At 40.3% G+C, this 27,970-nt stretch overlaps 1 protein-coding gene across 2 annotated transcripts in view; it reads left to right on the top strand.

Annotated features, from left to right (window-relative positions):
- Nucleotides 1–27,970, top strand: part of LOC147145143 (roundabout homolog 2) — an 85,419-nt gene that overhangs the window by 40,516 nt on the left and 16,933 nt on the right. For both annotated transcript variants that reach the window (XM_086035542.1, XM_086035543.1), the window contains 10 exons: nucleotides 982–1,109; nucleotides 6,392–6,516; nucleotides 7,722–7,893; nucleotides 8,353–8,558; nucleotides 14,031–14,112; nucleotides 14,190–14,358; nucleotides 19,004–19,170; nucleotides 20,660–20,781; nucleotides 20,885–21,101; nucleotides 21,293–21,411. In XM_086035542.1, the coding sequence (XP_085891668.1) occupies nucleotides 982–1,109; nucleotides 6,392–6,516; nucleotides 7,722–7,893; nucleotides 8,353–8,558; nucleotides 14,031–14,112; nucleotides 14,190–14,358; nucleotides 19,004–19,170; nucleotides 20,660–20,781; nucleotides 20,885–21,101; nucleotides 21,293–21,411 (1,507 nt within the window). The remainder of the gene's footprint in view (nucleotides 1–981; nucleotides 1,110–6,391; nucleotides 6,517–7,721; nucleotides 7,894–8,352; nucleotides 8,559–14,030; nucleotides 14,113–14,189; nucleotides 14,359–19,003; nucleotides 19,171–20,659; nucleotides 20,782–20,884; nucleotides 21,102–21,292; nucleotides 21,412–27,970) is intronic.

Genomic DNA, 27,970 nt, shown 5'->3' with positions numbered 1-27,970 from the left:
ACCAATCATTGCTCAGCTTCAGAAAACAGGTGGGGTACAACAACCTGACCCATTACCAAGGGTCGTGGGTGCACTAGATCTTATTAGGATAAGCTGTCTTCAGGCACTAGGTGGGTTACAACCTGAACTGGTTGCCAGCCAATCACAGGGCACACAGACACAAACAAACATACACACTCACAATCACACCTAGGGACAATTTAGAGTGTTCATTTAACCTACCGTGTATGTTTTTGGAATGTGGGATGAAACCGGAGTATCCGGAGAAAACCCACGCAGTCATGGGGAGAACATGAACATTCGAACCCACGACCTGTGCACTGAGAAGTGGACGTGCTAACCAGTCGATCACCGTGCCGCCCAACACTATATAACTATTTCCACCATCAAATAAAATGAATAATGACATTATTCTTGCAAACTTACTTCAAAAGAATAAGAAACAAAATACATTTTGTTGTTAAATTGTTTTGTCTATTTTTTTTTTAAATATTAAAAATAAACACTTTTCCCCCCTAAAATCATTGACATTCTCACATTCTCATGAAAATATTTTTTTCTTCTCGAAAATAGACTGAAAATGTAACCTAGAAGAGGTGTACTGTATTGGTAGTGGATGAATATGAGTGTGTGGATCAGTGGGCTGACATAACTTAATAAAGAAGGGACCATAAAAGGATTTATTAATCAGCAGAATTATCCTGTGACTGATTTCTTTCCCCCTTTTTCATCCAACTCAAAATACAGTATACTTAGCTAAACCTGTGGAATAATTCTGCATTTGGCCACTTTCTAGTTTACTTGATATGTGAGATTAACTGCTGAGGATTAGTTTGTCTCATTGTAATGACTTTCAATACTTAGCAACAAGAGCTTCTGTTTGAGCTTATTCTGCAAATAATACTAGCTTGACTTCTTAAACCAAAACAAATCATTCTCCAAATGATCACATAACTTCCTGCTGCGTTCTCCATTTGTTAGGTTCGAGATCCGCAACGGCAACAGCTTGCGTTTATTCCGCGTGAAGCAGCAGGATGAGGGGACGTACACCTGCACGTCGGAGAACAGCGTTGGCAAGACGGAGGCCTCGGCCATGCTGCAGGTGCACGGTAAGCAGATGAAGAAGAACACATCATCATGCATTTTGTATGCGGGATGAACATGCGCACGTGCAGAATACGCTCAAGCGTGCATGAAAACACGGTGCAGTTCACTCATGACCACTATGGCTTGTGTATATCCTGCTGGAGCATGTGATGACGACCGCAATGCAGTTCCTATATATATATATATATATATGTATATATATATATATATATGTATACATATATGTAAACAGGTGAGCTGCGATTGGCCGTTACCTATGTGTGTGTGTGTGTATATATATCAGCTTTCTGAAACTAAGCCATGATTGGTCGTTACTTGAGCCCTCAGAGCATCTGTGATGTCATTTTCAGTTGACAGAAGTGATAACATGGCCGACCCCTGAGATGGCTAGATTTTGCCGCTTGACTCATATTCCACAAACACAATATTAATCAGAATGCCTTGTTTCAACTAGGGGGCCTGCATAGAACATATTCTTGAAAAAAAAATTGGGGGTTGACTCCCCTTCAATTGAAAAAAAAAACAATCATTGGATTCAACTCACACAAACAGCTCCTCAGCACTTTCAAACACACACACACCTACACACGCACGCACGCATAGACACGCACACGCATACACGCATGCTCACACACACACAATCATTTACATTGGTGTATTTCTGACAGATATATTTATTTCTTCTTTAGGGCGACTTGTTGCTCAAGCGCCGCCTGGATTTAGAACTAAGAGAGCAGTCATTTTTACAGATGTCGACCACTGAGATTGTCCCGTGCGGCTCTCGATCGCGCTGCGTGTGTCTAAAATGCAGCTGCTTTGGAGCAAACGGCATATTATTTTGTATTAATTATTTTTCTAAAATGCTCTAATATTTGTTTTGTGAGTATATATTTATTTCTTTATATTGTGCTTAAGTATTTATTCCTTTTTGATTTGGTTTGATACCGCACATTTCCTGGACGGCGAAGAAATGAGAGAGAGAGGTGAAATAGAGCGAGGCTGTTTACGTCTGAATAAAGACGCAACAAAACATTGTCCTGCCGTGTCGGTTCTCTTTAGCAAGGAGATGCCAGAAGAAATACATAAAGTCAAACCTATATTGTAACCTGCCGTACCACGGCCTCCGACGATAAGGAAGAACAACTTTTAAGGGTTACACTACCAACAACGTATGTCACGACTATCACCGGAGCAGGGGGACTCAGCCGTGCATGTGTCAGCCGAGCAATTCATGCTCATCGTCAAAAAAATTGACGCCGTCAAAAGGGGGTTGGGCTTAACGCCGATAATAACGCGCTAAACTGACACCCCTAATATATATATATATATATATATATATATATATATATATATATATATATATATATATATATATATATATATATACATTTCATTTATAAAAAATCATGAACATTTCTTTCTTTCTTAAAAAATAAAACATGTTTTGACCCAAAATGTGCATTTTCCCCAAAAATGCAAGATGATATATATATATATAAATGGGCACTTATTTAAAAAAAAAAAAAAATCTTATTTTTTTCAAAACTACAACTTTAAGATCTTCAGTTTTCCCCCCATGTTTTCAGTGTTGCATTAATACTCTGTTCATGTCCACAATTTGACACGTTTAAAAAAAAAAGAAAAAAAAATGGTCATTTCCTGTCCGGCGCTTGTTTTGGGTTGAGCTAGTGTTCAGTACATCTGTCGGGATTACGCTAAATTGTTGGGATTACGCCATTTGACAGATGTTTGCTGGACATGCGCTGGAGCTCACTGCTGGCGAGCAGTCCCTGCATTAATAAGACATGACTCCTCTTCGTCTTCTCCTTCCTGGTTTTCCTCACGCTTCGAGCCTCTCCTTCCCGTCTCTTGATTTAAACGCATTCCTCCACTAATGTTTTTATCAGTCTAAATGAAATCCAATCCCAGCAAATTGCTATTCACTCCCATTCGCTGTTTTTTTTTTCTTTTTTGCACGCTATCGGCACTTTTGTGATGTCGCTGCGTGTTTCATCCATCTCATTAATTTTCCATCTCTCTCTCTCTCTGTCTCGTTTCAAACCCTATCATCATTCCAGCTCGCCGGCTGCATAACTTCCACTCCCCCTTTCATGTTGTCTCCCCCTTTTCGTTTCGTATTCTTATTTTCTTGTTTGACAGACAGCGCCTCTTCCTTCGCTTTCAGGAGCACAAGAAACCTCAAGATAAGCACAAATCCAAATTAATACATCACAGGCTCAAATATCCTTCCATATCTCTGCTTGTCCTATTGCTTAAATGAATTCTTACTCTTCTCACATAGCATTTTTTAGTGTCCAATTAGCGCAATTACTTAACAGAGGGGATCAAAGTTTGACGCTAAACTGGTCTGATATGCTTGAAAAGCAACAGGATTATTGCTTTGAATTATACAGGGTATACACGTGAACCTGAATAGGTTTAGGATTTATGATTGTGGACAACCACTGATTTCCAAGCAGATGGTGGAGAAAAAAAATCTTTTTGAACGCACCCAACACCAGAGAATAATCACTCAATGTAATCATTTAAAGTTAGCTAATACTGTACATTGGGGCTTTGCTGTCTGATTGGAAGGGGATGAAAGAATCCTCAAATTAGGCATGATTGTTAGTATGTCACAATATGCGGTGTGCTTCAGATGACAAGTGGAGTGATAAGTGAGTACGATCTCCAGGCCGCATTCTAATCTGCTACGGTTTCGTTTCCCATCACAATCACTGAGCACACGCATGGATTTGCTATCAGAAATATTGAACAGGTTGAACATGTACGATTGTTGGCACCTGTGCGCAAAGATCACACTGAAAACATCCCACATCACAGGATGACCACTCAGTATAACCTTTCACAGACGTCTTTTGGTCTTTGCTTACTTTGATCGGAAGGAGAGAGAATGCTTCAATTCGTCCTGATTGCCGACTGTGCTATGTGGATCTTGCTTTAAAAGAACTATGCCTGAAAGGTGTTAGATTCTTGTTTTGACTAATCTGGGAAAGCCTGAAGATCTATTTTGGGGGAAAAGTGACCATACCATAGTACACCGCTCTTGCACATTTTTGCACTTATTAATAATGCTCTCGGAAAAATTTGTTCTTGGCAAGGTGTTAATAATACACACTGACATAGTGGAATAATTTATATAAAGCTATTCGAAACGAACAAGTGTAATTGCCTATAAAAGTGCCATACATCATCTGGGTTTGATTCGAGTCCACTGCTTGTGTGAGTTCATTTGTGTCTTAGAGTGTGTGTGCGTGTGTGTATGGGTGTGTGTTTGTGTGTGTGTTGAGACAGCAGCTTTGTGTTTGTGTGGACAACAGCAGGCGAGGCAACAGAATCTCTGCTTTCAGAGGCGAGTGCGTTTGCCAAAGACATAGGCAGCGGAAATCAACATGATGAGATAGCATCATGTGACTCATGCAGCCCATGTTCCACACCATACTCCAGAGAAACATGTTGACACTCCCTTTCATTTCATGTTGGTGATTCTCCCCCAAAATGTCCATTTCTAATTGGAGCCATTACAACACATTAATTTTTATCACTTAACCCGTTAAGGCCTAAAGCGCCTGGCTTAATAGCGCCCCAAAACCTAAGTTACTGTTTGGAATTAACCTTGAAAACCTGAAGTTTTCCCAGAAATTCATCCATCCATCCATTATTTATACCGCTTCTCCTCACAAGGGTCGCCGAAAGTGCTGGAGCCTATCCCAGCTGTCTTCGGGCAGTAGGCGGGGGACACCCCGAATTGGTTGCCAGGCAATCGCAGGGCACACAGAGACAAACAAACTCCACACAGGAAGGCCGGGGCCGAAATCGAACCCACAACCTCCGAACTGTGAGGCGGACGTGCTAACCAGCTCTCCAGAAATTCAACATCTACAAAATAATTAATAGGTCACCTCCTACAGCAGACAGAAACATAATTCTCAAAAAGAATTTGAGAGCTTAGCCTCAATACAATAAACAGGTCAGCTGTGATTGGTCGTTGTGAACAATTGTGATGTCATTTTCAGTCGACAGAAGACAACATGGCCACCCCCAGAGATGGCTCAAAACGAGTGGATTTTACCGCTTCATTTATATTCCACAAACGCAAAAGTGCCGGAATGCCGTGTTTCAACTAGTGAGCCTGCTGGGAACATCCAACCATCCATTATCGTTACCGCTTCTCCTCACAAGGGTCGCGGGCGTGCTGGAGCCTATCCCAGCTGTCTTTGGGCAGTAGGCGGGGGACACCCTGAACTGGTTGCCAGCCAATCGCAGGGCACACAGAGACAAACATCCGCACTCACAATCACACCTAGGGGCAATTTTTGAGAGTCCAATCAACTTACCATGCATGTTTTTGGAATGTGGGAGGAAAGCGGAGTACCCGGAGAAAACCCACGCAAGCATGGGCAGAACATGCAAACTCCACACAGGGAGGCCGGGGCCGGGTTCGAACCCACGACCTCCGAACTGTGAGGCGGACGTGCTAACCAGTCGACCACCATGCCGCCACTGCTGGGAACATATTCTTGAAAAAAAAAATGTTTGGGTTGACTCCCGCTTTAACCTTGCTAGCTGTCATTGCCTCTCTTACACATCAGTGCCCATTTAGTTCAAAATTTAAAGTATTTTTCTGACTCAACTCTTTATAGTGCAGTATGCCTAATTAACACAACAAAATCACCAAACTAACTAATTAACTAAGTAACTAACTAAGTCTAAGTAACTACACGCACACAAATCACCTCAACCACTGTTTAACTGTAACCACTATGTAATACAACAAAATGCAAGTAAAACTACTCATCCTTAGGAGGGTTTGTCAGACATTGTTAATTTAGCAGTAAATTCCCCTGTCTGGTTTTTGGGTTATCGTCACACTTTGCCTCTTTGCATCACGAAAAAAAAAAGTACAGGGAAAAATAGCTGAACACACACAACTGGAGTTAATCCTTTTTCAAAATTTGCTGACATCACACACATATTTCAGTATTGTTTGACTTTTTTCTCAGAACATTTTGGTTAACCCCACAGTGTAGCTCTTTTAGGGCTTTGGAGGTTCCACTGAACATGATCTGATTGTGTCGGATGCTCCAAATAAATGTGCCTGCTTGCAAACATAAGGGCAGACTAAAAGCCATGAGGTTTAATGGCCTATCCATCATTGATGAGTTGTACAATCACGTGTTTTAGGGGCAATGATGACAGTGAGGAAAAGAAGTGCTTAACAAGCTCGTCTTCTTTTCCCTCGTCGTCTTCTCCCCTTCTGCAGTGCCACCTCAGATCGCTACCAAGCCGCGGGACCAGATCGCCTCCCAGGGGAGCAGCGTCGCCTTCCAGTGCGGCACCACGGGTAACCCCCCGCCTGCCATCTTTTGGCAGAAAGAGGGCAGTCAGGTGAGTAATTTGAATAGTCTCTTGAACGCCGAGGTGACTCGAGGCAAAACCTATGACACCTTCTTGGAAGAGGTTGCGGCATAAGATGGAAGGAGCTTGTGTAGAGCGGATGGGAGGAGAGGTGGAGGAGGAAGTACAGCAGGTGGGTGAAGTGCTTCTGCGGGCGTTACTTGAAGACAAACAGTGTCCTCCTTCCACGTGGCAGCTATAAATAATCCGCAAGAAGCTGCTTCAAATGTTTGTTTTATTTGTCTGCCTCAAGCCAACTGAGGAACTTGGTCTGTGTGTTTTTTTTATTTTTTATTTTTTGGTCGGGGGGGTCTGTTTGTGGGGATTATGTGCAGCCTTCTAACCCTGGTCCTTCCACTCAAATCTAAGCCTCTTACAGGGATAACATGCATGGATGTGCTAACACATCTATGCCATTTCCTACTCTGGAAAATAGAAGACAAAGTGTGAACCATCTGTTGGTGGCCACATCAAAAGCCTAACCTTTTTTTTTTTTTTAATCGTACCAAATTTTCTCAAGACTCCTCTGGTTTCCCAAAGGTGTAGTAACAGCCACTACAAAGTACATCAGTTCATGAATCATCTGTTGCTAATCAAAACCACGGGATCAGAAATACCAGTAGTCTTATATGGTGGCTGTCCATCTAATAGACAGCCCTCTTTTCCTCATTGAAAAAATGTTGAAGTTGTAATAACCTCTGTTCCAAACAATATTATCTTCTGAGTCTATTTTAACTCTGTTACTAACCAACACAGCAGTACCTACCGTATTTCCGCAAATAGTAGCCATCTCTCTCAAATAGACACCTCCTTAAATCCATTTAAAAAGATGGTGATTCACAATGATTATCTCAGTTCATAGGCACCATTGTCTACTGATAACAGCCAAAACAGCAGCACTGACCTATTTCCTCAAATAGTGTCCGTCCCTCTAAGACGCTTCTCCCTTTTCCCCACTTAAGAATGGTGGCAAATGTAATTATCTCAATGCTGGTATCAGAGCCCATCTGAACTGTTGCCAGCCAAAACAAAGCTACTGTGTGTAGGGTTGTAATTTCGACTGTAAAATCGCCCCCTAGAGAACTGTAGTGAAACCGCATCCATCAACATTCTTATTTTTATCTTACTTATTTGCAAGGGCAGGTCATTGTTATCGTATATGGCTGTCTGTTATGTTGTTGCTGTTGTGTTTTTAGATGTTGCTGTTCCCTGGCCAACCCCCAACTCAGTCAGGTCGTTACTCCGTGTCCATGAAAGGGGAGCTGACTATCACCGATGTCCATCCGGAAGACTCTGGCTTCTACATCTGCCAGGCCATCAGTGTGGCGGGAAGTGTGCTGAGCAAGGCCCTACTGGAGGTGGAAGGAGGTACGATTAACCAGATCCGGTTGAACCACCTTGAACTTTCACTCCCTAACACAGGTTTTTACTTAGCAGTCATTTTTGTGGGTGGCAGACTCTTTGGCACCACCAGTAAACGCTTACATGTTGTTTGAAAAATGTAGAGATATTCAGAAAACACAGTAAACTGCAAGAACACTAGCCGTAATTTACATTTCAACAGTTAATTAAAAAATTCAGACATACTTTTCATGCTCATTGAGGGACTGTCTAATTACTGTATTGACTCCTGTATTGTTCGGATTGATGGTGCAAAGGAGCTTTTTTGCTGCTGAAAAAAAAATAACATTAGCGAACAGGCCAGCCATTATTTTTTAAGATAAACCAAACCAATATTCTATACGTAGATGTAAGAATATGTATTCCACAAACCCGATGATGAAGGTCATTGTTATGAAAAGGTCTTTTTTAATCCCTCCATGGTAGGACCTTCAGGCCAGATCCCCCCAATCATTCGCCAAGGCCCAGCCAATCACACGGTGTCCCGGGGCGCCACAGCACGCCTGCACTGCCGAGTCATCGGAGGACTCTCGGTCAGAATTTCATGGGAGAAGAACGGAGACACGATTGAGGGGAACAATGCTCGCTTGACCTTGGCGGAGAATGGCACATTGGAAATAAGAGACATAGAGGTGAGCAACAGTGTGGTGTACTTAAAAGCCAAAGAAAAAGAAAAGCCAACTTGATTCTTTTTAGACTTGCTTAGTGATTACATTGACAGTCTCTGCACATACCACTGTAGTATTTGAAAGACTTCTGATGGGTTTTGTAGTTAACGCTGAAGTGATGATAGTCCAGTTGACGTCGATTAATCGATTGTCATTAATATTTTGTTCAAACGTCAACTCACAATGGACTCGCAGACAGTCTGAACCTGTAAAAAAGTATTTTGACCGGTCTTTCAAGAATCACGGAATATTGTGTTCTATATCGCACAGAAGCTACCGAATGAAAGAGTAGACTCTATTCGTTCATCAACAAAAAGGTTTGTGTCTACCTGATTCCATTTTTACTAATTGGCATTAGAATTTGAGTTGGTTTTACCTAAATCATGTATTTAGAACCAAAAAACAGCAGAAAACAAGCTTTTTGTGAAAAAAAAGATGCATTTTATGCACAACAGTGACTTTGATGCTAATAATTTGCTGCTTTAGTGATGGCTCAAACAATCCTTTTCTTCTATAAAATACCAATAGCAACAATCAAAAAGGCCTTTTATGGCAAAATATTGTATTTACAAATAATCAATGTAAACATTTTACATTTGACAAACTTTACAATTTATTTGCTCGGTATTTGTAGTAGTAGTATATAGTAGTGTGTGCATGCATTGTGCCATGTATGCTTGTGTGCGTGTGTGTACCTACGTACATTAGATAATTGCTTCTATTTCTAAATTTAAATAATTGTCGTTATCTTTTCTCTGTTTTGTGACAGTCTTTGTTGTAGATTTAATGTGACAAACACTTTGACCCATCACAAGCTGCGTGTCACGGTCGATCTTGAAGAGATGCGCCATATTCCCAAGCATTCATATTATTTTGATGCATGGTGAGCTCATCCAAGAGACCCAATGCTGCCATCTGCTTACCATAGTTTGTGTGTTTTTTCTTTTTTTTTTTTTAACTTTCCCAGCGTAATGAGTTGGCCAAGACTTTCTCTGCCCATTCCCATTTGAAAAAAAATAAATAAATAAAAACCCACAATTGAAAAAAAACCCGTTGACGGCAATTAGGTTAGTATTCCCGTTGACTTAAAGCATTTGTCAACAAGGTCAAATTATAAAAATGTTAAAGTCTCCCAATAGGCTTCAGGTTATAGGTAAACAACCCTGTCTGACCTTCATTCTCCTTCCAGCTTTTCTTTCCAATTCACATAGCCTTTCATGCCAACTTCCAATTTGATTCATAACATTTAGAGTGAGCTTCAAAGAGCGATGTCTCCGAGGTGGCACATATCTCTCCGTTGCAATTACTTGCTCACATGGTGTATAATTGTAATGTTAATGAAGAAGACTCCTGTTTGCAAATGCTCATGCGTTGGGCTTTGATGAAGGAGCGGGCGCTATCGGTGGCGTAACGCCACCTGGAGGTTAGCAAGGCGGCATCCTTTATCCTTAATTGACTGGAAATCGACGATTAATCATCTAAACTGGCTTCTAATTAAAAGGCCTACTTATTGGCTGCTCTTGCGTACTTAACATTAAGGTTTGCGCCAGTGCACCACTGAGAGGAAGAGGAAGAGGAGGGGGTTGTTCTGCCATGGCAATGTGCTCAATGGAACTGAAGAGATGCATTAGTGTAGCACTGAGGGGGTGTCAAGGGAGAAAAAAAAAAAAAAAAAAAAGTAGAAATGAAGATGACGCGTCAGGGACTAAAAATATTTACCCCGCCAGTGCACCAACATCGTGCCATCAATATTTCATTGACGAGCTGAAGTCATCTAAAGATGTTCACCTGCTTGCATACCGCCAAGGTCAACACTGCGGAGCATGATCTCATTGGGTCTCTGGATCTTTGCAGCAGTGCGATGCAGTGCGGGGCGGGGCGGGGCGGCACGAGTCCTGACACTAACTGCTACAGAATGTGCTGCCCCCAGTGACACACAGGGTTACTATGGTTAGATTACAAATAGAGCATATTCAGGGGAAAAAGTTGATGGGAAAATTTATTTACATATGCATATACGCTTATTTTCAAATTCATTCATTCATTCATTCATTATCCTCACAAGGGTCGCGGGCGTGCTGGAGCCTATCCCAACTGTCTTTGGGCAGTAGGCGGGGGACACCCTGAATTGGTTGCCAGCCAATCGCAGGGCACACAGAGACAAACATCCGCACTCACAATCACACCTAGGGGCAATTTAGAGAGTCCAATCAACTTACCATGCATGTTTTTGGAATGTGGGAGGAAACCAGAGTACCCGGAGGAAACCCACGCAGGCACGGGGAGAACATGCAAACTCCACACAGGGGGGCCGGAGCCGGGATCGAACCCACGACCTCTGAACTGTGAGGCGGACGTGCTAACCAGTCAACCACCGTGCCGCCCTATTTTCAAATTCTTCTTAAATATTTATAACTCCATGAACCTGTAGTACATGAGTCTCTTCCACACTCAACACACATGAAAATGACGATATAAATGGGTTATATTGTGTGGTAGCACCATGTTAGAAGAGTTCAGAACAAAATTTACCATTTGCATGTGAGGCCATCACTCTTTTGCGATTTAAAGTTTCACTTGGCAAGAATTCGACCAAAATTTTCACAACTCTTTTGATGAAACATTGACTTACAAGTAGTTGAATGAGATTTTTGTCATGCCCTGGGTGGGGAGGAGGATGGGAGCAACCCTGGCACACCAAAAAAAAATACAAATGTCCTGTATTGCTTTGCGGGAAACTCACCTCACGGGAAGTCGATTCGAACATCCACCCGCTATTATTGGTGTCATGGCAGAAGCCCCAAAACAAACAAAAAAACAAAAGTATTGTTTGAACAAAATTAGATTCATTACCTCATCCCTATTCATCTTTCACACAGCCACTGGAAATAGAAATGAAGAATGAAACAGAAATGTAAATCCGTCCAACTTGCAGACCAGCGAGAGCTCAGGATTTTACGACATTATGCGCTGGCGTGCGTGGGAAATGTTGTTGACTTTTGTCAAAACAATACCATTTTTGTCCACATGGTGCTGCCATAATCAACAAAAACTGATATATGACACAGTGTTCCTTTAAGAGAAATCAATAAGCAAAATTGTCAGGCTCACAAACAAACGATTCCTAGGAATGAAATTACTGCAAACCAGTTGTAAAAAAATGCCATCCCTAGACTCTTAACAGTCTTGAAATTATGGACCTTTGAAACTCTTAAATTCTGTTTCTTTTAAGCTATGTCCAGGACTACTGTATTTTCCGCACTATAAGCCGCGACTTTTTTCCTAGATTTTGAGCCATGCGGTTTATAGTCCGGTGTGGCTGTTCTGTGGATTTTTCTTCCACCGCTCGGGGCGCTCTAACCGGAATGACAGTACAATTCAATACAATACATTTCCCATTCACTGGATGTGACTGCAGGTGGAGGAGTTCAACAGGCGAGGGTGCCATAGATTAGGTTACTGCATTAGGTGCTGTAATGCTTTGATGTTTTCCTAGAGGCCTAGAGGTGAAGTGCACATGAATGCGATTGGCTGATGTTACGTCTGTTCTGTTGTTTCGATGTGAAATGCTATTGTTGATTTAGCATGTCGTGTGTTAGATTGGCTGACTTTATTAACATAAAACAAGACAGGTGCATATGTAGAATGTAGTAGAACAATAGATGGTGGAGTCTAGTGGACATTAGCTGACAAACTGGAGTGGCAGTCGGCAGCGAAATGAAGATAAGTACTGTTTATTTTCTCGTGGTTCTCTTCTGTTTTAATCAGCAACGTTGCTGCAGTGTTAAAAGACACTGTTCGGAAAGAATCTGCTCAAGTACATACATGTACATTTACAGTTCATAATCGTTCTGTAAATGCAGTAATTATAAACGTTTTCAACGTAGATAGGTACGGCTTATATAAAGGTGCGGTTTATTTACGTGTTTTTTTTTATTTGTATTTTTATTTTATTTTATTTTATTTTTTTATATATATTCTAAAAATAGAGTGGGTGCGGCTTATACAACGGTGCGGCTTATAGACCGGAAAATACAGTATCTTTTTTTTTTTTTACCTTTTTTCCCACCCTTTTGGAAAAAAAAACTTTAATAGAAGTTGAAGTATCGATTCCATCTTCTACTTAAGCAAAAGTATTAAAGTGTTGGTCTTAAAACCACTTATAGTACAAAAGTAAAAGTAATGCATGGAGAAAAAAAATGCATTGAAGCGGAGGTCGAATCAAATATTTTCTTTTCATATTATTCAATGTGCCGTGAACATGATTTTCTGATTAATCTCGCGTTTGTGAAATAACAATTAATCGGATAAATCCACCCCATCCCCAAATTTTTGACTTGGCTTTAACTGATTCACTGCCAGACATTTTCAGACGCTCTTTTACCCTAATGTTGGAAAAAAATTTGCAAAAAATATCAATAAATTCCTGAGATTGAATGGCTGGACTGTGAAAAGACAAGTAAATTTGTCAATGGCACTGAATGAATTAAGGACAAAAGCTTGGGTCGCATCACAGGGGCATATTGTGCAATACCCGAACTCCCCCCCCCAAACACATTTTTATAAAGGCTATAATGATTATAATGTTATGTTATATTAAAATGTAACAAAAGTGCCATGTGTACCTTTGTGCATTAATATGTTTCATGGAGCGGAAGATATGATAACTACATGTTGTTCAGTATTGTAATGGTGCAAAAAGTCCATCTTCAGTGGTGTGTCACCACTTGCCTTGAATGGTAGGTAGTGTGCACCCAAACGTAGGATATGTGACGGCCACAGATGTAAACTGGCAAAACTGGCCAAAAGTAATGTTACAAATACTGCATACAGCAATAATATAACTTCAAATAAGTATAACAGATATCTATACTGTAAATTCAGATTTGGCTAAAATTTTCAAATATCACACACACAGCCCACCAAACGAGCTTGCTTGAATCACAGCCTGTTGCTTGTCGGTAAATTATGGCACCAAACAGCCACGTCAACACTCTACCAACAACAACTTGAGTACTTGCAAATGTGCAAGTGGGACTGAGGCATATCGGGTCGAGGGACATCACCCTAGACACACTGAGCGATAAATGTTACAAATTTTGCACCCCAGGTGACTAATACTACACTAAGAAATTACTCAAGGATTTGAGGAGCAGTTACCCAAACAGTCCTAATAAATTTGGTTGTATATCATTACTTGAGGCAGCAGGGGAAAATAGTTTGTTCTGAGTGCAGTCAGATTAAGATGGTGAAGGATCCCTAAGGTTTAACTGTCTGTGGGACCCCCTCAGGACAGCCCCAAACCATGAAATTGTTATAATGATCTTGGTGATATCCAGTCAGCAGTTTTATATCTTCAATATTTTTATGATCTCTGGAAATTGATGTCCTTTTCCCAATTTTTGTGGCCCTCAAATGCTGACTTTGACCCAACAGGAAGCTGACTCGGGTATATACACGTGCGTGGCGTCCAGCCCCACGGGGGAATCGAGCTGGAGCGGGGTGCTAACTGTCAGAGGTACGTTGTCTCCGTGCTACTCTTTCGCGGAGGAGCACGTCATCCGCAAAACCCCTCACTGTTCCCTTTCTCAACAGAAGGCTCCGTCTTGCCCCCGTCCCGAATTTCCGAGTTCATCCAGCTGCCAGGACCCCCGCAAAAGCCCGTGGTGACCGATGTGACCAGGAACAGCGTCACCCTCACCTGGCAGTCGAATCCTCACGAGGGCGGGGCCGCCGTCACCTCTTACGTCCTCGAGGCCTTCAGGTATGTACGGCATGAGTCTGGACGCAATGGTCACTTTATTAGGTACACCTGCACCATCTCGTGCTGTGCTTTTTCAATTGTTGTCACCACATTGTTGAGACACAATTTCCTTTAGTTCTAAAGTCTCGACCCACTTTGTTAGAACTTAAAGGCAAAGTTTTGTTTATTAATAGCGTCTCTAACCGCATACAGTATACAGTCTGTGTTTTTAATCACCGTTTCAAGTGGGCTTGACATCCTGCCAAAAGCATAATTATACAAAGTTAACTATTGCTAAAGCACGAGGCAAATACACTTCTTGCCGCTTATCTAATATTTCCCATGTGGGAGCTTGATATGCCACTGTTACAGCGTATGAATACATTTTGAATGAATACATTTTACACTTTGGGTCCCAACCCACCAGTTGATGATCACTGACTCATACTCGAGGCACGGTGGACAGATGCTGCCTGCTACATCTTATTTGAGTGGCCCACCAAAGCAAATCTTGTGTGTCTTTGTTTCTTGCGCAAATCTACCATAACACTGGGGAACAATTTGAAAAAAAAAATCTGTTGGTTTAAAATTTTGAAATGATTAAAACTAAAATTGGCATGCTGGTTCCAAAATTATAGTCAGTTTTTTTTTTTTTTTTTTAGTTTTTTTTTTTAGCACATCAGGTTTTTTCTTTGTAGCACATCAAGTTTTTTCTCCACAGTTTACCAGATAAGCAAAATTCCACTGATTAGCTGCAGCAAGACTTGCCAGATTATTACAATTGGACTCATCTACATCCGTGTGGAAACTTGTTTGTGCAGTCACAATTGAGACAGTGCCGTGAGAGGCGTGTGCAGCTCCCAACAGGTCAGTACTATCAACATCTGCAAACAGAAAGCTAGCATAGTAGGAATTAATAGTATTAGTACCGGCTTTTCTCTTGCGTTCTTAACCATGGGCATACCGTTGTAAATTCTATTTGCAACTATTTTCCTTGACTTCCGATTTCAAAACTATTTTCCCATCTATGTACACTATATCTCTATCTACACTATATTTCTATATACACTATCTATCTTTGTTTGTCTGTCTGTCATTCCATCTATCCATCTATCTATCTGTATTATGTTGTTTGTATGTGAAGTGCTTTGTTACAGCTGGAGCTGTTGTGAAATGCACCATACAAATAAAATTGTATTCTATCTATCTATCTATCTATCTATCTATCTCTCTATCTCTCTATCTCTCTATCTCTCTATCTATCTCTCTATCTATCTATCTATCTATCTATCTATCTATCTATCTATCTATCTATCTATCTATCTATCTATCTATCTATCTATCCATCCATCCCAATGGTTTCACAGTCATAATGTAAAGTTCCTCTGAGGGTAACCAGACATTACAATGTAATAATTAGGGCTGTCAAAGTTAATCTGTGAATTTTGTAGATTAATTAAAATTTTATAAAACATGTTTTTTTTTAACTCATTTTTATTTAATTCCCATGGCAGCTGACCTCTGCTCATTTTGCAGCCAAACTTAGAGGAGGGAGCAAAAACAGACAAAGACGGACCTTTGCGTAGTTTTACTTTAAAAAGTTGCTCGACGGCTCATTGGAGAAATCCAAAATAATTTGCGCACTTTGCAAAGCCAAATTCAAATACCATATTAGTTGTACGTCTTTGGCATATTGTTCAACAGTTGTACTTTACAGGAAACGAATCGTATTCAAGGATCAAAGAAAGCTATTAGAATAATCTTTGAATCGAAATATACTTAAGAAAAAAATCCATATTAATTCCAAGACTTTACTGAAGTAAAAAATATCCGTTACATGCTTCGTAGAAAATTGGAGTTGAAAAGTGCAATTAATCCCGATCAATTGTGGAAAAATGTGCGATTAATTAGTTTTAAAAAATTAATCGCTTGACATCACTAGTATCAATTTTTTTTTGCAATTAAAAAAATCAGTTTGAGACCCCTGATGAATCAATCAAAAATTGGGCGTAAAAAAACATTTGTTTTTGATTAACACTGTCAGTGAGAGTTTCATTTGTTCATTGTCATAATACCTCTTTATAGACTGCCTTTCAAATAACCCAAGTATGCTTAAGAGTAATTCATGTGGTAATACTGTGAATACTGTATGTACTATATACTGTATATTGGGGATGTTCTATACCGTTTTTTTTCTTTTCAGTGGTACTCCATAATACAATTGAATGTTACAAGCTTCGTGGGGGGGTGGGGGTATCACTGTTGAGGCTTATCAAGCCAAGTACAGACATTTGGCTTACTTGGCTTACTCCACTCCTTTTTTTCTTTCTTTTTTTTTTTTCATCTTAAAAGAAAATGTCTCCAGTTATTTTTAATGCATCCCACACTGTGTTGCTGTCTGTTTTAATCCGTGACTTTTTTTCCCCGCTATTGAAGCCTGGCCTCTTCATCTCAAATCATTTACATTTCACCAATGACTCATTGGCACCCAAGGGCAAGATGGTTCTGTTAAGTGCCGTGGAGCGACACAGACTGCATCAGGGGAGGGAGATCCAAAAGCGAGACTGGAAAGTTTACTGTGGAAGAGGAAAAAAGGGTGACAGTTATTGAGGTGGTCACATTGGCAGCTATGACCTATCCCTTGGACCATGCCAGTTCACTCTTAAAGTCCACCAAGTCGTTTGTTAGAGATGTTTGCGCAACATCGGCGGCTATAACCACTGGACACTACATTAGGCACACCATATCGTTAAAAGCAGAGGTGGCAAAAGTGCAGTGGGCCCGCAGATTTGTGGTTCGGCACCAGTGGATTTACCTATTCAGATTTTTCTAATATATTTTTCAATTTAAATGGTTGATATTAGCTCTTTTGAAATTGGCAAAATTTAAAAAAAAAATCCAGATTTTTTTTTGGCTTATATGCTTTAACACATTACTACATAAGACAAAGATAATGGCATTGAGACATTACCCACCCCCCAAAAAATGGCAAAAAACCCCCCAAAACATCTCCATGTTGCTGATTTTTCTCTCTGTTGTAAAGTTAAACAAATTCTAAAGTACAACATCTGCTTGTGATTCATATATTTATTGTTGCAATCATGAATGGGCTCAAAATGTATTTATTTATTTTAAAAATAAATTTAAATATTTATTGTATTACTTATATATACTTTAAAAAACTGTTGTGTATGATTTGCTCAAGTTTATTTCGTTTAAGTGGTTGCATGAAATAAAATCATCTGAATCCAAATATTTTTAAGCATCTTTAAAAATGTGGTGGATACAGATGATTTTATTTTATCTTTTTTTTTCAGTGTATATGTATGTATGTATGAATCGGTTATTGTTATCGGCATCTGCCTCAAAAAAAATATATATATTGGTTGGGCGCTCGTTTTGTGTCACAAGTGTGATCATGGAATGAATTCAACTGATATGAAAGCACCAGTGTACAGATATTTACTTATTTACAGATAAAAGACTGATAAAAGCAGAAGTACTGATTAAATTTCCTGCACTTAAAGGTACAGACTACTAAGTACAAAAGTAACAATTGTGTCTCTACTGTCAATTATATACAGTGCAAGTGCCACCTACACTCTAAAAACAATTGCTAAAAATAACACAATTTTGGGTCAAAAATGGACCAATCCACAAATTGGGTCAATTTGACCCACCTACTTGCGTTGTTTAGTACAAAAGTACCCATTTTAGTGGTTGTTCTTGCAGAAAACAACCCAGAAAGTTGGGTCAATTTGAATTTGTGGATTGGTCCAGTTTTGACACAAAATTGTGTTATTTTTAACCCAACTGTTTTTAGATTGAGGGCGGCACGGTGGTCGACTGGTTAGCACGTCCGCCTCACAGTTCAGAGGTCGTGGGTTCGATCCCGGCTCCGGCCTCCCTGTGTGGAGTTTGCATGTTCTCCCCGTGCCTGCGTGGGTTTTCTCCGGGCACTCCGGTTTCCTCCCACATTCCAAAAACATGCATGGTAAGTTGATTGGACTCTCTAAATTGTCCCTAGGTGTGATTGTGAGTGCGGATGTTTGTCTCTGTGTGCCCTGCGATTGGCTGGCAACCAGTTCAGGGTGTCCCCCGCCTACTGCCCAAAGACAGCTGGGATAGGCTCCAGCACGCCCCGTGACCCTTGTGAGGAGAAGCGGTACAGATAATGGATGGATGGATGGATGTTTTTAGATTGTAGGTGGTCAAAGCAAAAGGTCTTCTGATGAATGAATACTCAAATAAACAGATACCTGAAACATCTACTTCTACTTTCCACCAGTGATGAAAAGAGCTCCTATTTGTCATGTTAATACTGTAGCTATAGTTTATTACTGTAATAGCGTTTGATGGCATGTGAATCCAAATGTCATTGACGCTGCAACTTTCATCCCGCTTATCATTCCATTAGGATTACCTTGTTATCAGCAGATACAGTGATAAGGGAGTCAAACAATGCTAAGCACACAAAGGGCCGCCAATTTAAACTATTTTGTGCATTTCATTATCAGCATCAGCAAGCATCGCTTCAGGTTCACCTTTAGGTGTGACATTAGTTCTTATTTTGCGCACCGTCAGCAAATTCGCTCATTCGTTTTGGGAAAGTCACAGCACAGTGAGGGCATTTTGTTTGACGGGCTGGATCGATTGTCGCCCGCAGCCAATCGGTGGGCAGCACCTGGCAGACGGTGGCCGACCACGTGCGGCACGAGCGGCACACGGTCGTGGGGCTCTTGCCCAACACCGTGTACCTCTTCATCGTCAGAGCCCTCAACTCTTACGGCCTGAGCGACCCCAGCCCCATCTCGGAGCCTGTCAGGACTCAGGGTAAGAACCAAATCCTATAGCACACTTATGCTATGTGCCCACCAAAACCCACCTGTGAACCACATTTCCACCCCCCCCCAAAAAAAAAACACCTGTGAGCCACATTTTCATTAAGATCACCAGTCACTCATCGCCACTTTTCACCCACATGCCCCCCAAATCCACAATTCTTACCAATACTACCTGCTTCTCACATGTACACTCAAACCACCTTTCACCCATATTTCCATCAAAACCTACTTTCTCGCACGTCCTCTCAAATTAGCGTTTGTACTACATTTCCACAGAAACGAGCTATTTAACATTTGCCCACCCAAAAATACTGAACACAGGTAATGTTGCCTTCAAAGCCAAAGTCCACCAGGACCAATTAATGCCCTTGTGTCCACCAAAACTACCTTTCTTCAACATTTCCACTAAAATCACCTTTAACCCAATGTTTTAATTAAAAAAAACACTTTACCTTCTGCCAAAACCACCTTTCTCCCATGTTTCCTCCAAAAACCACGTGCCCCATATTTCAACCAAATCCACTTTTTTTCCACATTTCCACAGAATCTACTTTTGCCCCATATCTCCACCAAACCACTTTGTACTTATGTCTTCACTTAAATAACCTTTTGCACATTTACACCCAAAATACTTTTCATCCACATTCCCTCACCCCAAAAAGTTCCCCTAATTTCTACCAAAAATCCCCTTCATTAATGTTTTGGATACAGATCATTGTTCTGATACTTTTAAGTTGAAGTGGTGAAAAAAAATGACTTCCAATAATAAACAATTGCTTCTTCAGTTGAGGACGAAGCAATCAGTTGTCAGTAAAGCAGAAATGTGCTGCTTTTTCTCCTTGGATTAATGTTGCATGCGAGGTTATTATAGGTAACGTAAACTAATGAAATAACTCAAACAAAAATTGAAATTAAGTTTTCATGAATGAAATAAAAATAAAAATGGAAATGTTTTTACAAAAAACAAATACTAACTGAAACTACGTCTTATGTTAGTAAAATTGTAATTATAGCGAAAATGTCCTTTGATTCATCTCGATCAATTAATATCACACATGTGCTTTTGGGGTTCGTTTTGAACGGATTTATTTTGTTATTGGTGTATGTCTGACATTAGGAAGAAGGTCAAACAGTCGTTGGAGAATTGTAGTTTACTTTCTTACACAACACTTACTGACCTTCTTCTTAACTTGCACTCGACAAATACTCCATATTAAAAAACATCCATACTAAAACTAATACAAACAAAACTAAAACAAAACCTTTTTAAAAAAATAAAAAGAAATGTAAAATCTAACAAACCTGCTTTTAAAACAAATTAAAATGAGTCCAATTTAAAAAAACAAAAGTCAAAACAAAGTCAAAACTATGAAAACCCCTAAACTATTACGCCCCTGGTTGGATGTCAACTAAAGTTCAGCGTTTTCTGCTAATTCTCTGTGGTTGGGTACTTATAAGTGCTTGTGTTTGTGTTCCAGATGGGAGTCCTCCAGAAACAGGCGTGGACCACAGACAGGTGCAGAGGGAACTTGGCGAGGTGTCGGTTTACCTGTCAAAGCCCGTCGTTCTGTCTCCCACCAGCGCCAAGATTTCTTGGACCGTGAGTTGTTCACGCACAGTGTCAAAGATGCGCTTATCTTCCCAAAAGCGTCTTCCTAATCGGATCGCTGAATTTCTGCTTCCTCCGCGCCGACTCCCTGCAGGTAGCCCGTCATTCATCCGACGTTCAGGGTTACCGCGTGTTTTACCGCAGCATCGGCAGCTCCTGGCTGGTCCAGGATGTGGAAGCCACGTCGGACCACAGCGCCGTCTTAGAGGATTTGCTCCGCGACGCTGAATACGAGGTGAAGATAAGGCCTTACTTCAATGAGCTGCAGGGACACGACAGCCTCATAGTGTTTCTGCGCACCCCGGAGGAAGGTAAATGACGAGAATTCGATCCAATTCAATTTTATTTATAGAGAGCCAAATCACAACAGAGGATTTCTCAGAGCAGATCTAGAATCGAGGAAAAACTGCCAGTATGGGAGGAACCTGCAGCAGAACAGAGAATGCGCATGTTTGATAATAACAATGAATCATTATACCGTTCTTTTCTTATCACTCTGCAGTGTTGAGCGCAGCACCGCAGGCGGTGTCGGTGGTGCAGCTTACCAACAGCTCCAGTATCAGCGTGTCCTGGGAGCCGCCGCCTCATAGTGCTTACAGCGGCATCATTCGAGAGTACAAGGTGAGGTCATTGCGGTTTCTGATGTTATGGCAAAACTATGACCTAAAAATAGCACCTTGGATCACCGACTTCATATACTTAGTTACTTACTTACGTGTCGGCAATAAAAGTCGATTCACGGATGTGTACAGTATGTATCGCAGTACATGGGGTGTGATACAATTCAAGGACTGATTTTAAAGTAAGATGATTCTGTTCAGTTCAGTTATGCGATATTACGATTCGATACGATGTGGTACAGCTCAGTTCGAGAATGTATGATTTAATGAGTTTCACTTGTCAGTACGGTAAATGTGACATTTCCTTCCAAGTTATATCTCTCCAATGAAAAACGATTCCATACATTTTAAGGTGGAACGATTTGATTTGATGCATTTACATCTTTTACATCAAAACCGATTGCCCGATTCAATCGTATGTATATGTGTGTTATATATGTACACACACACAGTCTATAATTTTGCTAAATGTATTTCATATAGCAGCTTTTATTAGGGCTAAAGACTGCCCCTAAATGGTGGTGTTTTGCCCCTAAAACTTGAGACAGTGCAAGTAAATTTTCCACCTACTTGCGCATATGTGACCAGTAAATTTGAAAAATGAGAACTTGTATTTCAGTCATCAAGCGCACGCAGATTTAAAAATAGAAACAAATTTAAAACATGTGTACAGGTTAAAAATGAAAGTGCAGAAGCAAAGCTTGAGAAATGAACCCCCCTCCACGATACTATTGTGTTGTATATGTAAACTAAACCATTTTTAAACAAAATGTGGACTATTCCACCACATCAGTAGGCAAATTCTTTTTGTAATACTCTCAAAATAAACTCAAAGTTCAATATTTTTCCCCCCTTTTTTAGCACAAAATTTGATACTTATATTGAACCATTCAATGCATTGGTTCATCTCAGATATTGTTTTTGTACTGAAACTCTTAGTGGTTTCCAGCCATGACATTTACGCTACTTGAATGTTGACTTTAAACACAGCTAGCACATATTGACGTGCAGGGTGCTTGATAAAAATGTATTTTCATGTAATTACATGGGGACGCAAAGGGCACCAATTTGGTTGAATAGCCCATATAAGCATTAGCATTGAATGAGGGATTTCTCTGTTAAACATTTGATTTAATGGTAGACAATACATTTAGAATGTTATTTCAAGAATTGTGCCGGCTAAAATGAAGATCCCACGCAGCTCTGCATGTTGGGTACGTGCGTGACTTCTCTCATCTACAAAGGACACGATTGATTTATTACCTTGTTAAATGCAACCTGTCAGGAACAATGCCGGGGGCTTCTTTTTAACAGGCAAGGCAGACTATTTAACGAGTCAATCTTTTGGCTTGCCTGTCCCTATGAAGAAAAACCCACGTAGCCGGGGTTTGTTGACAACCGCATATCCTCCCCCTGCCTGCATTGGAATACACATAAAAACGCATCCACACGAAACCGCGGAAGTGCGTTTTCAAACGCATTTGGCATGCCTCTGGGTGGCAGTAGTTAGCCAAATGCTGTCCATTCATCAGAAGGAAATTCCGTCCTTTGACGTCACTTCTACGAAACCAAAAACACGGCGCCAAACGCGTTCGGGAGAACCGACAAGAGGTCAGAATTGCTTTAAAACAATTCAACGAGAAGCAGTGGTTGGTTGCGGACAAATAAGTAAGCAAAAAGTGCATCGAGAATGGTTGTAACCAACGCAGCGCCGCGAGAATTGACTCGCATGAAATCATGCACAATGACGTCAAAGCATTGTTGTCACACGACGTAAATCTCCGGGTGTAACCGTCCAAAGCAAAACGCGGATTCGGAGATTTCCGGAGATATCCGCAAATCTCCACTGCGTTTTACGTTTTCACTGAAAAAACTCCGGGGACGTGTGAATGATAGGGCTAACCGCAGGTTTATATCCGGCGTTTTCAAAAACCCCAGCTACGTTTAGACAGGGTCTCAAACCAATGTCCAGTGGAGGAGACGTTGTGTCTGTGTGACTGCGTGTGCGCGCGCATGTGTCACACTAATTACATCACTACAAAAAAATAATAACATTGTGTAATATAAAACTAAGTTGTTACTTTTCTATTTGGCAAGATATTTGCATATTTTGTAGTTTTGTGACTGTTTGAATGTTCTGCAAGTCTCTAGGGCATAAGCCCAATTAGCAATTTACAAAACAACTACTTACTCAATGCGTGTTTGTTTTATCTTAACATAATTTATGTAAACATAATGTGGGCTGGTCTCCACCCTGGCTGGCCCTGTCTGTAGGGCTGATCCTCTCCAGCTGGTCGCATGGTCGGATCAGGGCACACTAACTCTAACACTTTTAACTGATTATGCAATGTCCGTAAATGTGTAATTGCCATATTGGTTTATCTGTTGGCTAATATAAAGCCATTCATATATATTTAAATCCTTGATGATCTTCAAATGTTCAGAGAATAGTAAAAATGATCTTTTTCACTCGATACTGGATCAGCTGAAAATCATGATCAGCCCCGATTTACAATCACGTGATCAGGTCGGGACATCCCTAGAGTTGACTCAAAGGCTTTGTACATACCCACGGGCACTCATATAAGGCGCGTGATCGTTTCCCGGCACGAGATCGAACAATGTAGCTTTATCCTGTGAGCTGATTGTCAATCTATCACAGTCTGTCAATCTGGGTAGCATTGTTGTTTTCGTCAACGATGACGATGACGAAAATATTTCATTAACGCCCCTTTTTTTCATTACGATAACGAGACGATAACGAGCTAAACGTGGCTCTTTGATGACGAAAACATGACGTGACGTACATGAATTTTCGGTGACGAGACAGGACGAAATTGTTAGCGTGTGGTCCGTCAGACGTTCAAAATTTATGACATCCCTTCCTATTGTACACGTAATCTGTCTTTCAAAAAAATGCAATGCTGGTGCAACCTATCCTCATTTGGGCACGGCCACCGCCGGGACAGCACGCGGGGCCGCATGCGGGGCGCACGCGTCGCACACACCCGCACAACAAAACACGGACAGATCTGCGGTCATTTGTCTCGGCTTACGCACACTAACACGCTTTCCTTTCACGGACCATGGCAACAGTGACAACAAATGGGCTTGGTGGTCGGAAACGAAGGAAACATATGGACATACTTTCTGTACAACCCAGCAGAAAGAACAACACGATGCATTGTATACAGCGGTAACAGTGAATGTGACCACAAACTAAGTGTTAAGAAAATCTCAAGCGACATCTGAGGGCTCACCACGCTGATATTTTGTCACTGACTTTAGGCATAAGTTATTTTGGTTGAGCTAACGTCATGGCTAACATCAATTCATACTCTTGTTGTGCGTAACGTCAAATGTTAAAAGTAGATTAAGGCAGTGGTCCTCAACCATTTTTCTACCACGGACCGGTTGGTCCGCTTTGGGGTGTGTGTGTGTGTACAATAATAAACGCCAATCCACAGGTTTTTTTATTTCACCAATATTGAATGACTTTTTAGCCTTAGCAATGCGGTTAGCCGCCAAAGTACTTACATTTTTTGACGGATCAGTTAAAAAATGTTTGCCTTTATGTACGGAATGTACGTACGAAATATTGTATGCCTATTTTTATAACTAAAACGAACTAAAACCTTTTTGAATTTTCATTGACTTAATTTACAAAAACTACATTAAAACTTTTTGGGGGAGTTTCCGTCGACTAAAACTAGACTAAAATATTTTTGAGTTTTCATCGACTAAAACTAGACTTAAACTATCACTAATAGGAATGACTAAATGTGACGAAAACTAATAAGCATTTTCGTCCAAAAGACTAAGAATAAGACTAAATCTAAAATGCCTGCCAAAAACAACACTGCTGGCTAGGTCTGTGCACACACCCAAACCCACTCATGGCTCCGCCCCTGGTATCAAGTATTTAGAAGGGTGGGAACCAAGTTGGGGTTTCACAACGGCATGATAGAGGCATAAACCCCACCAAAATAAAATAAATTAAGTTATTATATTACAAAAAAAAGTCAACCTCTACGTCGTGGTTTTTCACCTTACGTGGGGGTTCTGGTCCCCATTAACTGGTATAAATGAGAGATTACTGTATTCCATACATCAAGTTTGATGTTTAAAAAAAAAAAATATATATATATGAGATTTCAATAATTGCCTAGAGTTCATATAATGTAGTATGAAAAATTAATAATTGCATGTTATTGTTTTTATTGTTATTATTGAATATGTTTTGTTTCCTGCAAACTTCTGCTTCACATTTCAGCCCATTTGCCAGTAATCAGTATAGTGAAATTTAGTGGGAATGTTAATACCTACTTTGCAAGTCGATTTATGCTGTGCATCCTTAAATGTTTTACTTGCACCTCAAAAATTTCAGGTTAGAGGCCACTGTGCTCCAAGGGGATAAAGTTAGGCTATCTTAAACCTGCTGGAATATAAGGGCTAGCTTTGATGCTACTGACCTTGACTTAAATTATAATTGGTTTCTAATCATTTTGAACCATGCAGCCAGGAGACTGATCATAATTTGTGTTAGCATTAGCATCAGTGCTAAAGTTGCTGTCCAGAGAAATGGTCAATCATGTATTATTAGCATTTAGCGTGTACATTGACCAGAATGGTTTCAGAAGTTGTCATTGTCACGGTTTCTTTTGCTGTCTACTACATGTTATATAACCAGCTTCATCAACTTGGTCAGCTTGTTGACATTTGTACCCCTGCCTGTTCGCATTCATCACAGTGATGCAAGTAAGGGGAAGACGCGCAGTTATTCCTTATGGCATCTTAAATTCATGTCTTTGGCAAGCAGCTGGGCGTAGCGAGATAAAAATGGAACAAACATTTTTTTTATTCCACCTTTGCTCTGTATCTATACAGTACATTAGCATTATGAAATTAGTGATTACTCCCGGCTTCTTATCTGCTGCCAGTACGTGCTGTCATCCCGTTCGTTCTCAGCTCCACTGCGTGCCTGTCATCTTCTCTCAGCACACTGATAAAAAGGCAGCGTTCTGATTATCTACTCTCTCCCAGTGTGAGCGCCATGCTGATGACTCAGACTTCAGGCCTCATTTCGGAGAAGAAAAGAAAAAAAAACATTGAAGCAGAGCACAGACTTGTATTGTTTTGATTACGTGTGCACGTCTGTGATATAGTAATGAGAAGTGCGATTGTGATCTGCCTTAGGCAAGGATCACTTTTAATCCCCTTAAACCACTCGCCATGTTTGCTCCAACAATCCCTCTGGTTTAAAAGTAGACTAAATATGGTAATGTTTTGCGCGCAACTTCTCATCATATTTACCCCCCAAACCCCAATCCCACCCCCCCCAAAAAAAAAAAAAAAAAAAAATATATATATATATATATATATATATATATATATATATATATATATATATATATATATATATATATATATATATCCTTCCTGTTTTATGCAGTCATGACAGTAACCTCAAAACAAACAGTGTGCTCATTAGACTGTGCTGGTACTCTACAAGGCACAATTGTCATGACACTTTCCAAAAAGAACAATTGTTTTGTTTTGTTTTGTTTCCCCATCAAAGTAACAACCCTAGTGTTTTTTATTTCACACCACAGCTGTCTGAGACTGAGGCAGGGCAATGCAAAGCACGGTTTTCATGATTAATCGGTTCGAAAAAGTCTGGCTAAAACCCAGTCGTATGAAAACGGAATCAGTATTTGCCATAAGAAATGATGTACAGTACATCCGCTCAATCTGTCGTAGTGACAGTCAGAGATGTTGAATGATTTTCCACCAGATGGCAGAAGGTCAATTAATCTGTTGCCTTTCATGCAATAGAATATGCAGCTCACATTCTAAGTGAACGTCTGGGTAAACTGAGATGAGATCATTTTTTCAGTGTTGAGTAACACCTTGACCCAGTGGCCCAACTTGTGAGTTTTTCAAACTACAAGCCATTGGTTGTTTGACATTTATTTATTTATTTATTTATTTATTTATTTATTTATTTGAATTGCAATCAAGCTGTAGATACATTGCCACTTGGGAGGGAAGTGAAAAAAATGGAGCAATTACAGTGCTGTAGTGTTGGGCCCAACCAATATGAATGTTTTTTTCCGATTCTGATATTTGGCAGAATGGGAAAAATCGTTTATCGTCGTATTAATTAAAATATACAGTGTATAATGAATTTAAACATCTTATTTTTGGGTCACTTAACACTCCCAACAACAAAGATATTAATCGCCGGCAGAACAATTGAATGTTCTTGATTAACCTTTAGTTTTTGTTTTACTTTACAAAAGATTAAGACAGTTAGATATTGGCCTTTTTTAAATCTTTGCCTTATGTTATAACTTGTAAATGTGTAAAAAAAAAATTGTTTAAATCATGTTAGTACTTTACTAATAGCACAACAAAAATAATAATTCAATACAGTATATACACAAGGTGCCACTTTTGTGACATTTGTGTTTGGTGCCAAACATGTGATTTTTCTTGTGTGAAATATGGTATGTGCCTTGGCACCTTGGCTCAAGAGAGTTTGGGAATGACTGCAGCAT

Source organism: Filicampus tigris, chromosome 7 (genome assembly GCF_054856515.1).
Source record: "Filicampus tigris isolate MCC_2025a chromosome 7, RoL_Ftig_1.0, whole genome shotgun sequence".
NCBI classification, from domain to species: Eukaryota; Metazoa; Chordata; class Actinopteri; order Syngnathiformes; family Syngnathidae; genus Filicampus; species Filicampus tigris.
Note: the sequence above shows the minus strand (reverse complement) of the source record. Positions and strands in the feature narration are given on the sequence as shown.